Source organism: Asparagus officinalis, chromosome 5, assembly GCF_001876935.1.
Source record: "Asparagus officinalis chromosome 5, Aspof.V1, whole genome shotgun sequence".
In the NCBI taxonomy this organism is placed as follows: Eukaryota; Viridiplantae; Streptophyta; class Magnoliopsida; order Asparagales; family Asparagaceae; genus Asparagus; species Asparagus officinalis.
In genome coordinates this window covers 17,895,460-17,908,628 of record NC_033798.1, presented here as the reverse complement: position 1 = coordinate 17,908,628, position 13,169 = coordinate 17,895,460, and the positions used below count along the sequence as shown (strand labels likewise).

At 35.8% G+C, this 13,169-nt stretch overlaps 1 protein-coding gene across 1 annotated transcript; it reads right to left on the bottom strand.

Annotated features, from left to right (window-relative positions):
• Nucleotides 7,892–9,642, bottom strand: LOC109843613 (MADS-box transcription factor 14-like). Its single transcript, XM_020412561.1, has 2 exons — nucleotides 9,585–9,642; nucleotides 7,892–8,831 (listed from the first exon to the last, which is right to left on the bottom strand). The coding sequence occupies exon 2, from the start codon at nucleotides 8,823–8,825 to the stop codon at nucleotides 7,965–7,967; it is 861 nt and encodes a 286-aa protein (XP_020268150.1). The 5' UTR covers nucleotides 8,826–8,831; nucleotides 9,585–9,642; the 3' UTR covers nucleotides 7,892–7,964.

Here is a 13,169-nt window from a genome sequence, read left to right as displayed (position 1 = left end):
GGACTTCCCAAATGAAAAATATCATTATTTTATAAAATAGTCCAAAACATGAAAATGTAAACACATGAGTTTGATGTTTTGACCTAAACCAACTTTTAAAACTTTACAAAATAATTATGTAGACTTAATGAAATATGTATATGATTATTGTTAAGTCCAAAAACTAAGAATATAATATTTTTACAAATACAATAGAAAATGAAACATATGAGTATGTATATGAAAATATATTTGTTTCATATCTAAGTAGATAAACCAAATCACAATAATAAATATGAAATATGGAATTTCATATTTACAAACATAAAAACCAAAACTTGTGTTGTATATATATATGACTACATATATATACAAGGAAACCAATAAAATGTGTGTGTATATTATATTGAGCTTAAGGTACTTAACACACATAATATAAAACCTAAACTAAATTACCCAAGCTTGATTGGTCTTCAATATGCTTGACTTGGTATACTTTGCGGATGAAGCTTGAACTTGGATCTTGAACTTGAATTGCGTAGGCTTCACTCCACAATTTCTCCAACCTCCATTGGATATGATCGTTTTGGCGCAATCCATCCATCCTCCAACTCGTTGTTTGCGTAGAATAAGTACGAAAATACAAACACTAGAGAAACAACATTAGAAGTAAATTATTTGTTAAACATCATCAAAACAAGAAGGCCAACAGTATTTTTAGGGTAAAATAAACCAAGTTCTATGGTACCATTAATATATTTGATAATTCTTTTAACTACAATCAAATGAGACTTTTTAGGAGAAGCTTGAAAACATGCATATGCACAAACACTAAACATGATATCCGACCTACTAGCGGTGAGAGATAGAAGACTACCTATCATACCTCGATATAGATTTTGGTCTACCTTTTTACCACTATCATCCGCATCCAACTTGATGGTAGTGCTCATTGGAATTGGGGCATGTTTGGAGCTTTCTATCCCGAATTTTTTCACCAACTCCCTAACGTATTTGCTTTGAGATATGAATATGCCATCATTGGATTGTTTAACTTGGAGACCGAGAAAGAAGATGAGCTCTCCCATCATTCTCATCTCAAATTGATCTTACATTACTTTAGAAAAGTTCTTGCACAAAGATTCATTAGTGGCACCAAAAATAATATCATCCACATAAATTTGAACTAAAATGAAATCTTTTTTCCGTTTTCTAACAAAAAGAGTATTATCAATTGTTCCTTTTGTAAAATCATGTTCAATGAGAAAACTTGAGAGATGAGCATACCAAGCTCTAGGAGTTTGTTTTAACCCATGTAAAGCTTTTTGAACCCGGTATACATGATTTGAAAAAGAAGAATCAATGAAGCCGGGGGTTGTTCAACATAAACCTCTTCTTCTATAAAACTATTTAAGAAAGCACTTTTGACATCTATTTAAAACAATTTAAAAATTTTGAAACTAACAAAGGCCAAAAACATCCTAATGGATACCAATCTTGCAACCTGTGCAAAATTTTTATCATAGTCTATGCCCTCCTCTTGATTGTATCATTGGGTAACTAAACGAGATTTATTATTAGTAACTATGCCAAACTCATCAAACTTATTTCTAAAAACCCATTTAGTTATAATAATAGAAATATTATTTGGTCTAGGAACTAATTTCCAAACATTATTTCTTTAAAAATTATTCAGTTCTTCATGCATAGCTTAGATATTAACTCCATATTAGCATGTCCAAGTCTCTTGTGCCAAATCCAAGGATCCTCATCCACCGCGGCAAAGCACTTTACATCTTAATCTATTAGGTCATTCATCTAAAAAATATAAACATTAGATTTTCTAAAAGTAACAAAATGATTTTATCATTCATACTAATAATATATTTATCCGGTTTAAAGGAAATGTCAAAGCCTTTGTCACTTAATTGACAAATGCTAAGAAGATTATGATTTAGTCCTTTAACAAAACAAACATCCTCAATTATAGGAAAATATATCTTACCAATATTACCAATACCTACAATTTTACATTTCTCACCACCATCAAAGGAAACATTGCCCCCATTCAATCCTTGATAGGGTTACAAATAATTTATTATTACCCGTTATGTGACGTGAGCGACCACTATCAAGGTACCATAACTCCTTATGTCTTGTGCGAGACGTTCCCTACATATGAAGAAGTTGTAGAGCCTTTAGGTACCCAAACTTTGGGTCCTTGAATGTTAGTATTTTTGGTACCCTTGGGTATCCATATTAACTCATAATGATCAATGTTATTGTTATTCCTACAATGAGTAGAAATATGACCATATTTCATGTAATATGTGCACAAGAAATTTTTCTTATATGTAGGAGCATGAGATTTATGATACTATTTTCTATCAATATGATGATGACTAGAGTAAGCATGATTAGATTTAATTCTATTATTTTTTAATCTCTAATCTCTCAATTTTAGATCTTAATTGTTTGTTTTCAAAGTCTAGATCTCCTATCATTTCATCTTTTAGAGCAAGAGAGGATTGTAGTTGCTCAAACTTAAAGTCACAAGAAATATGTAATTTTTTGAATGAAGAATATTCTTTTGCTAATCTTTTAAATTCAAAATTTAATTCTTCTAAAGTCGCTTCTAGTTCACATTGCATATAAAGAGATTCACTTTTAGTTTTGGATTGTACCTCATCTTCATGAGCCATGAAGCAAATGTTTGGATCATGAAGAACAATCTTGACGCCCTCATCATTACTATCCAAATCGCTTGGTTCGGATTCATCCCAACCGGCATACATAGCCTTCTTCTTCTTGTACTTCAAATACTTCTCCTTAAGCTTGGGACAATCCTTGACTAGGTGTCTCAGTTCGTTGCATTCGAAGCATTTACCTATACGAGAAGGAAATTTATTGTTAGATTGATTTTTAAAATTTTTATTCATTTTGATTATCTTGATATTCTTATAGAGAGGTGTGCCACTTCTCTAGAGATATCAACTTCACTATCCGAGAAGGATCAATCATCAATTGCTCCCTTAAGCATAATAGACTTTGAATTTTGGGGTGGCTCCTCAGTTGCTTTTGGGGTTGCTTCTTCCTTCTCCTTGATCTTCTTTTCATGGACCTTGAGCTTGCCAATAAGTCCATCAAGAGTGAGAGTTTAGAGGTCATGAGCTTCTTCGATAGCCGTGGCTTTAGGTTCCCAAGCCGGCGTCAAAGAGCGAAGAATTTTATAATTCATCTCTTGATTCTCCAAGTCCTTATCAAGACCATGTAATTTATTTATGATGTTAGTGAACCGAGAAAACATAGAATCGATAGATTCATTTGGAAGCATTTTAAAAGGTTCATAATCATGCACGAGTCCACTAATCTTGGACTCCTTTACTTGGGGGTTCCTTCATGAGTGATGCATAATTTCTCCCAAATTTTGTGTGCGGTTGCACACGTAAAAACTCTCTTATATTCATTAGGGATAAGACCACAAATTAGTGCATTCATAGCCTTAATATTAAGGTTAGCTAAGTTCCTTTCACGCTCGGTCATTTCATTACTAGGCTTCTTGACATATTTTTTCTCCACAATGACTAGGATATCAAGGTCAATGCATTGTAAATAAATCATCATCCTAACTTTCCAATAGGCAAAGTTGCTACCGGTAAAAATAGGTGGCCTAGTGGTGGATTGTCCTTCTAACATATGCATATTCATTAAAGCATCCATTTAGATCTTTTCTCTAAGGGGTTTAAGCCTAACAAATAGTAGAGACCTTGCTCTGATACTAATTGAAAGGTCCTAGAGGAGGGTGAATAGGGTTTATGGATAATGAATATACAATTAAAATATTTTTTTTAATAAACCACAAACAAATATGAAGTGCAATAACAATAAAAGAGAGTAGAGAATAGAAATAGTTAGCTAATTGATGACACACGATATGTTTACGAGGTTTGGTCCTTTGACCTACATCCCCGCTCCCTACTATATTGAGGAGAAATCCACTAACACATCCGGTTTGGAAGCCGGAACTTCTCTACACAACGATCTCCACTAAGATCTCACAACCACACAGTAGATCTCCACGAGATCAAGCTTACAATAGTTACAAATAAAAGAAAAACCCTCTCTTATAGCAGCCCTATGGCAAGAGGAAGAGATTGCAAGTGAAGCTTGGGATGTGAGATTTGAAAGTGTGAAAACAAATGAAAGTTGAAGCTCTTTTAAACAATAAACACAAACTCAAGATATTTTTTAATGCTTACTGGTTACTGAAGTTAATGGGGTTGGTGGGTATTTATAAGAAGTGAAGATGACAGCCAAGCCCCAAAGAAACATACAAAATCCCTAAAAAATCGAGATTTTTAAAACTGTATAAAACTAGCCGTTGGAAGGCTTATCAGTCGACTGACAGGTTTCATCAGTCGACTGATGAGCTGACCGTTTCAGGCAATTTCCAGCTCATCAGTCGACTGACTAGTTAATCAATCGACTGATAAGGTCATTAGTCGACTGGTCAGTAAATAATAAATAGAAACTTTTTAAGATTCTGGCGGGTTTCATCAGTCAATTGATCTCTAGCATCAGTCGACTAATAACGATTTTTTAGCCAGTATTGATTTTTGAAAATGAGTTTCAAATATCTTTTAAAAATAGTAAATAAATTCCAAAAAATATGAAACTTTGGAAATAGTTTATAAACATAATAACAAACTTATTTGAAAAGGAATTTTGCAAAAATGTCCTCGTATTTGTGAAAATCATTATTTTAGCAAAAATGTCAAAATATGAGTATTGAAAATATGTAAGTGTGTTATCCCAATAGCTTCAAATGTAATCAACAAACTACTTGCCTACATTAAGTACTAGAGAGAAAATAAAATAGCAAATATCCCTCACATATAAGTACATGGCTTGAGTCTTGATATTTGCTTCTATGTTGATGAAGCTTCTCATGTATATAGTGCTCTTTGAAAGCTTTACTTCATCACTTTGCCTCCACCTCCTTAGATATCGTCATTGTAGCTCATATTCCATCCACTCCTCCATCAATGGTGCTAACGAATTGTAATCTACAATATAGCTCAATAAAAAATTAGCACCAATAATGGTGTTTGTAAATCATCATCAAAACAAAAAGGCTAACACTTGATTCTTCCAAGTGTTTCTTCAATAAATATTAATTTCTATAATCTTTTTATTGATCAGATCAAAATGGGTCGAGGGAAAGTTAAACTCAATTTGATCAAAGACCAGTCTCAAAGAAGCAATACACACCAGAAAATAAAGCAAGGATTGAAGAAGAGAGCCCACGAGCTATCCACTCTCTGCAACATCCCGGTCCTTGCAATATGCATGGATCCAAGCACCGGAGAAATCGACTCTTTCAATTCTCAAGAAATGACAGATACCATGGTGATACACCTTAAAGCTGATGGAAAAAACCAAAGAAATTAACTGCTTTGACTTGCCAAGATTCTTAAAGGATGGTGTACGGAAGATGGAATCTGAGCTCAAGAATGAACGGGTTGAGGATCTACAACTGTTAGATTCTAAGAGTAGTTCTGTGAATGAGAGGGTTCAGGGTTTTGACGACAAGAAAAGAGAGAGGGTTGCATTTTGGCAAGATTTGTTGCAGGCGAGCTGGAGGCAACAAGATTATCCTCTTAAGATTTTTAGTGGTAGCATTGCAGAGTACTACAATGGAACTTTGATGGACAGGGGACAGAATACATTTGCATTGAATCTATATGATAGTTACAGTAATTTTGGGGAGTATGGCGATTTGGGTCTTGATTTAATGCAAAATCTCCCCTTGAACAGCACCGTGAATCAACCTGAAAATTCGATTGGGGTTTCTGATACCAGTCTCTGATGGGAAACGCTGAAGGAGGAGCAAATTACATTAATTTTGGCGATTTGAGTTTCAGTTTAATGCAGAATCATCCATTGGCCGGTGCTGATGGATTCAATACATTCGTGATGAATCCACCTGAGAATTCGATTGGGTTTTCTGATAGCAATTTTTTGATTGGAAACGCCGATGGAGAGTCTAATTACAGTAAATTTGGTGATCCGGGTCTCGGTCTCACACAGAATCATCCTTCGATCAGTGGTGATGGACAGCAGATATTCACGATGATTTCACCTGAGAATTCAAGTAGGATTTCAAATAACCATGTTTTGATGCTCAGGCGATGTTGAAGGAAGAAGCACCGTGGTTTTTCTAAGCAGAGATAATGGCTCAGATGGGACGCACTGTAGCTAGCAAGGCATGCGTCAATTTTATTTCAGATTTCTGTAATGTTTAGTATGGAGCATTATTGTAACAATTCAACTATATAAACGCATGAATTTTGTACCTGGAAACGAGGTAATTTCTGTAAAGAGATCTTTATCGTAGATTATGCATATTACTACCGTGTGAAATAATTTTTGCCAGCAGAAAATATTATGACGATGTTAGTCAAGTATGCTTTCTGTTTGTTTCTATGTGAAATAATTTTTGCCAGCAGAAAATATTATGACGATGTTAGTCAAGTATGCTTTCTGTTTGTTTCTACTGGTTAATGTTGTTGTTAAGTCCTCTCCTTATGACGATGTTAGTCAAGTATGCTTTCTGTTTGTTTCTACTGGTTAATGTTGTTGTTAAGTCCTCTCCAATGACTGGTTATTCTCCTCCAAACTCATTGGTGGCGACTGAGAGGACAAGTGGAAAAGCAAAAGAAATAAATTGAGGAGGGACTTTTGAGTTTTAGGTGTAGCAGAGATTTATTTACATAGAGTGTTCTTGTGAACTTGGGAATTTTATATTCTACTTCCAAGGAAATTCCCCATCACATTGACGTACAAAATTTAGAAGTTAAAAGCTACATATGTTGTTGCCCAGTTCCCTGGTACTAAATTGTTGCAAGCCATAAACTGAATGAATTTGATAGCTCATGTCAATAGCCTGGTAAATACATACAAACAAAAAAAATGCTGAAAATGCAGCATTAATCAAGTAGTAGACTTCAAAACACAGTTCAGGAGACTGTAAAACTGAGCAGTTTTCTTACCAATAGATGAAGCAGAACAATTACACACCAACACCAAATCCAGCAACAGGAACAACATTATTGTCAATTGCATAAATGTTATCGCTGTAATTATAGCTATTTACATAGATTACACTGGTGCCAGGTACAAAATTGCTGCATTTATAACTGCTGAATTAGTTCAATAAACAAACCATGGTAAACATCTATAAAAACGAATCTATACAAACAAATGTCTGTCATTTACGAGACTTTAAATGCTAAATATTATCCTTACACAGGCTCTTGCTCCCAATTTGTGATTCCGAGGTTAGACTGTGCTGGTAAAGCAGTGGAGTCTACAAGCAAAATGCTAATACATATAATAAAATGTACTTAAATACTTCACATAAAGACAAAAGCCAAGACATAGGATAAATCAAAATGAAGGAATCATTTAATTACACAAGCATCAGCAACAGCACCAATTTATTGACAACAGGAGAAAGTGAAAATAATATTTCCATTTCCTGTGACATTATGCAAAATTTAGAACTTAGCCACATACGATGAGCCATAGCCTAATAAATATATGTACGCAAAGAAATGCTAAAAATGCAGCATTAATCACAGTAATAGGCTTCAAACAACGGGAAACTGAAAAAATAAGCAATTTTCTTAGTAATAGAAGAAGCAGAACAATAACCTACCGACACCAGTAATAGGATTAACAAAATCGGAACTTATTAATAATACCATTTTTCAATTGCATAAAGGTTAGAATTGTAATTATAATTCTTTACATAAATTATACTCCTCCCCAGTACAAAATTGCTGCATTTGTTACAGCTGAATTGGTGCAATAAACAAACCATGGTAAACATCTATAAAAAAATAATCTATACAAACAAAATTGCTCCTTCCATACCCGAAGCTGAACCAATATAGCCCATCTCCTTCTACGAATGGCTCTGTTCAGTAAAACAATGGGAGTTCCTCCGGAGCATAAAAATCACTGGACAGAGGATAATCCTGCATAAGCTCCACACCCAAATGATCAAATTTGGCAAAATTAATGTAATGGGCTCCTCCATCACAATTTCCCACCTGCAGATTCACAGTGAAGCTGTCCAGTTCAAAGTCTAGAAAAGCTCCAAAACTGTACTCTGGCATACTATCTTCCATCAACAAATCTTGCCAGAATGCAGTTCTCTCTTTCTCCAAACTTTCATTCGAAACAACATAATTGTTACTGCCATTCTCAACAAACTCGATCCTGTTGTTGACTAAATCGATATTTGGAATGCCAGTGCCCTTATCAACATCAGATTGGCCAAGCATCATCACTTCACAAGGAGAATCACACCTGACACTCTCTTGCATCGAGTCTTGCCGGTATGTACTGTTCCCTAGTTCAGAGCTTCCCTCAGCCATAATATGCCCTTTCTCAAGCAGCTGAATCCTCTCGTCAACAGATTTGATCTTAGCTTCCAACCTCTGGAGCTTTGCTAGGCGGGCATTCTTGAGATCAGATTGCAGCTCGCAGGTTTGAGCTTTATTGAAGCTTGGAGGGCTGAATGTGCTCTCCTCTCGGGATTTCTTGCTAGAGCTCATGTACCTCTCCATGATCTCTCTTGCTTCTTGAGCATTTTCGGGCCATGAGTCGACCTCTCCGGTGCTTGGATCAAAGAATAATGCGAGGACCGGAATGTCGCAGAGGGTGGATAACTCATAGGCCTTCTTCTTTAATCCTGCCTTTCTTTTTTGGCATGTAATCTTTCGTTGGTTCTGGTCTTTGATCAAACTGAGTTGAACCTTCGATTTATAGCGACCCATTTCGACCTGATAAACGGAATAATTCTGAAAATTACAATTCTGAAAATTACAAAGTTCCAATATGAGGAATGAGCAATGTACCGCATAGAACTAACAACAATTGAAGACTGGATAGTATAGATATTAAGCTAGAGAGCTAATATATAAAGGTCAGGCAATAGATTGACGTTAAAAAAATTCCTTTTTTCTTGTTTCCTGAGAAGAAAAAAAAGTCCGGATAATATGTATCAGTCTTCTAATTCAACAACAAGTACAATAGCCTTCAAGGTTTAGATATTTGTGAATTATTTGATATCTTGTTCACATTACAAAATGGAAAGCCCCCAAATATAAGTTCCAGCAACCCAAAACAGAAAATCCTAATTGGAAAGCAAAAAAGCCAATTTCTAGCCTTTTAGGCCCCAAAAACTTCTTGAACTATTTGATATTTTATTCACATTAAAGAAAAGAAAAGAAAAACCCCGCAGTCTATGTGATCAGAAAACAAGCATAAACCGTAATTTTAGGGTTTAAAGTTGAAATATTTATGAACTATTCAATCTTTTACTCAAATTAGGGCAAACAAAAAGCGCCCAACTTATAATTCCGCAAATGGAAACCCTAGTTCGAAGGAAAAGAAGTCATTTTGTTAATCGATAAAGGCAAAAATAACGCAATTACATTACATAAAAGAGAAATCTTTAGGAAAGGAGGAACTAAATTATCTATCAGATTAAACCTAGAAGCAAAATCATTAAAGAAAAAGAAAGGGAAATGTACCTTAATTGAACTCTGAGTATCAAAAACTTGATCCCCGATTTCTCTTTTATTGTATATAAGAAATATGAGAGAGAGAGAGAGAGAGAGAGAGAGAGAGAGAGATTTGGCGCAAAATAAGCCTGGGATCAATGTCTTGAGCGGGAGAGCTAGGAACAGTTTAATTGCTTTTAGGTCTCGAGGGGTATCATATCGTTTCGACCAGAGTCATTATTAATTGATTCAAAATATATCTTTTCGTCAAAATTGAGAATCTTTCTCCAAAAATTAATGATTGGTTGTATTTCGGTTAATTTCTTTGGAGGCAAGTTAAAGTTTATTATGAGATATATATTAAGTAAAATTGAGACCCTCTAATTATAGATGACATGTCACTTTTGTATTTTTCTTCTTATTTTAAAGTTACAAATTATGTTAAAAGTTAATTATTTTGTGTAAAGAAGTTAATTATACTAAATAATAATATTTTTGTCATGCACATAACACACGCACATAGTACTATTACGTAGTGAATTAAACTACGTGGCATGTTTTGATATCCGTCATATTGAACTACCCAACCTGTTTCCTTAATCAAACATTCAAACTACAAATTTATACATTATAATTGTAAAAATATCAAGTTCAATCATGAATTTAAATCACATTTTAAAAAAGAATAAGGTTTAGATAGTAGTCCCTCAAATCTTCAATAGTTTATACATACCAATCTCTCCAGAGATTTGACTCAAATGTCAAATCTCGAGGGGTCTTGCAATCTCCTAAATACCAAAAAATTCAAACTTAAGTGAAAACATGGGCATTTGGGATTTGGGGAGGGGTACTAACCTGAAGGGTAATTATGGGACCAATTTTTGCAAGAACACTTTGCGAGCTGTATGAGCAATTTCGAAGATTCGAGAATAATATCGAAAAACCTAAAAACATCAAATCATTTCAAAATTGAAGTGTCTTTTTAATTAATGAAAATAATCATTGTACCTGTATCTCGTTGTATCTGTGTCTCATGCATTAGATTTGGTTAATGCAAGGAAACAAGAATCCGTAAGAATTAATGATAATCGTAAAACCAATTCAACATACCAAATTTACCCAGGATAAAGATTTTTTTTTTTTGAGCTGACGAAAAATAATTAGAAATAGAAGAGAAAAAATAATTTAATTAAGTATCTAAGCCTTGTCTCCTCTATTTTGAAGCTTTAAAGGCTAAAAATCACCTTAACTACTCGCGAGGTCCGCGACGACTAGAGTTGGAGACTTGGAAGCCCGCGACCAAGACTGGAGTTGGAGTTGGGGGGTCTGAGTGTGGGGTTGGATCGCAGCCCTCAGACTTAGGACTGGAGCGGCGACGGCTCTCTAAAGAAGTAGGGCTGGAGCCGCGACGGCTGGAGGCTGGAGGCTGAGATTGGAGAGGAGTAGGAGACTTTGGGATTTTATAGTAAGCGAAGAATGGGTGGTTTGAAAATATTTCAACCCGACCCGACCCGACTTAATTTAATTCAATAGCCTGCTGATTCTCTCTATGTTGCTCTCTATTCCTCTCGCTAAATCTCAAGGTCAAATTCCTTAGATTTTCTATTTAAGTGAGTTTTATATGTGTAAATTCTTTTAAGGGTAGCTCTTTCATTTGTTATTTAATTGGAAAATTGAAAAAATTTCCATTGAAAATGGGACGTCTTTGTTTTTTGTTTATTCCATGTCAAAAAATTCATATGATTCAAAAAGATTGAACGTTGTAAATTTTTCAGGGGAAAAAAGGTAAGAATTTTCTTTATTTAATTTACTATATTTCTTCATTTTTGTGTTGCTGCTGAAATTGGAGTTGATCCCTGTATTTGTGTAAATTTGTCAATGTATTTCTCAAGAAAGAACAAGTTTTCTTATGTTGTCTCAAATATTGATGGGATCTTGTTGTGCGCGGCGGAAGCCTCGAAGCGACACGAACAATCCAAGAGATAAATCACAACCAATAAGCTAAACACAATATCACAACAAGACAACGAGTTTAACGTGGTTCGACAAGTTGCCTATGTCTACGGGGCAAGGAGAGGGGAGTTCTTACTATTAGAAATCAAGAGAATGCAAATAGAGTTACAAATCTCACTGATCATATCCTAAAACAAAACTCTAGATCTCTCACAAATCTCCCACAGTTGGATACAGCAATCCTCTCAAAAAACTGCTCAAAAACGTCATTGCTTAACCCTAACTAATCAGGATAAGAGTTATATACTAACTCAAAACAAAACGGGTTGAAAACCTAAAGCCCAATCCAAAATAGTCTGTGGTCGACCATCACAGTCGACCATGATGGTCGACCGAACCAAACGACAGAGACTTAAATCGATTACAGGAAACCCACGGTCAATCACGACGGTTGACCGAATCTCATCCCGAGAGCAAAATCACCTACAGGATTGGCGCGATCGACCGCCGCTGACTCGCGGTCGATCGCCAGTCTGCCTGGCTGAATTCTCCTGCTTAATTTCCTACAATTCTCTCGTCGCGTTCGTCAATTCTTTAATTCTCCACCTCGGCGAATGTTTCTATCAAAAAACTGAGCCAACACCAAATCATCCAATAGTCCTACTTGTTGCGTCCAGGACGTTGTGGAAACATCCTACGATAACAGACTCAATTCACAACAAGTCCGGGATCCAAACTAAAGCTGAAACGATCTCTCTGATCGAAATTAAAATCGGGTGCATCGAAAAGACTGCCTACGTATCCTCTTACCTAAGGAATCAAGCCGAACGTAGTTCACCCAAATGGCATCCAAAGACCTCAATCCATTAGAATAGTTTGCAACCCTTATCCAACATCACGATCAAGTCTATGACTAATAGCACCTCTAATGGCCCTAAACTGAAACAATCCAAACATCTCCACCTGAGATGAACCAATAGCCATATCCAAACTCCATCTATCAGCTACACTCGAATCGATCAACCTATCATCTACATCCAAATCAACATAATTCCCAATCTGTGTCAGATCAGCTAAAATCCCAAACGATGTAGTATGATCTGAAGTATGTAGAGTAATCTCCATCTAATATGGAGTAGCATCACTCTCCACCCGCTGAGATGTCCTAATGATCTGATCACCATTCTCTACCTGCCGAGAGTCAAACGTGACATACCTACTCAGAACAAAGTCAGAAACCAATACCTGATAATCAAACACGCCTCTGAATCCCAAATATGCTATCAGATCAAATCTCACATCCACTATGTGACCAAGTGCTGGGTAGCCAAACATCCGACGCAACCCAAAATCTGAAACAGCTCTACCAGATCCAAAATCTCTACAAACAGCAGTCGACAACCTATGCATAAGATAGCCCAAACATGTCGTAGCCCGCACACCAATGCCAATGCTCGACATCAAATGTCTATCCTCCTTTAGAAAGGAACAGCTCCCTAAATCTGCCATCTCATCACGTCGCCCCAAAGTTTCCACACCAGTGAAGTGTCTCCAATTGCCTTGAGCTCGGTGTAAACGCAAGAAAGAACCCCTACCATAAATAGAACGTTGGGTTACACTTTTGCCAACACACTTCCTCCATTTGTTGTGGGCTTCTAGGAC

Bases quoted from the DNA above. Each gene is read 5' to 3' on its own strand.
- LOC109843613 (XM_020412561.1), bottom strand. From the start codon at position 8,825: ATGGGTCGCTATAAATCGAAGGTTCAACTCAGTTTGATCAAAGACCAG.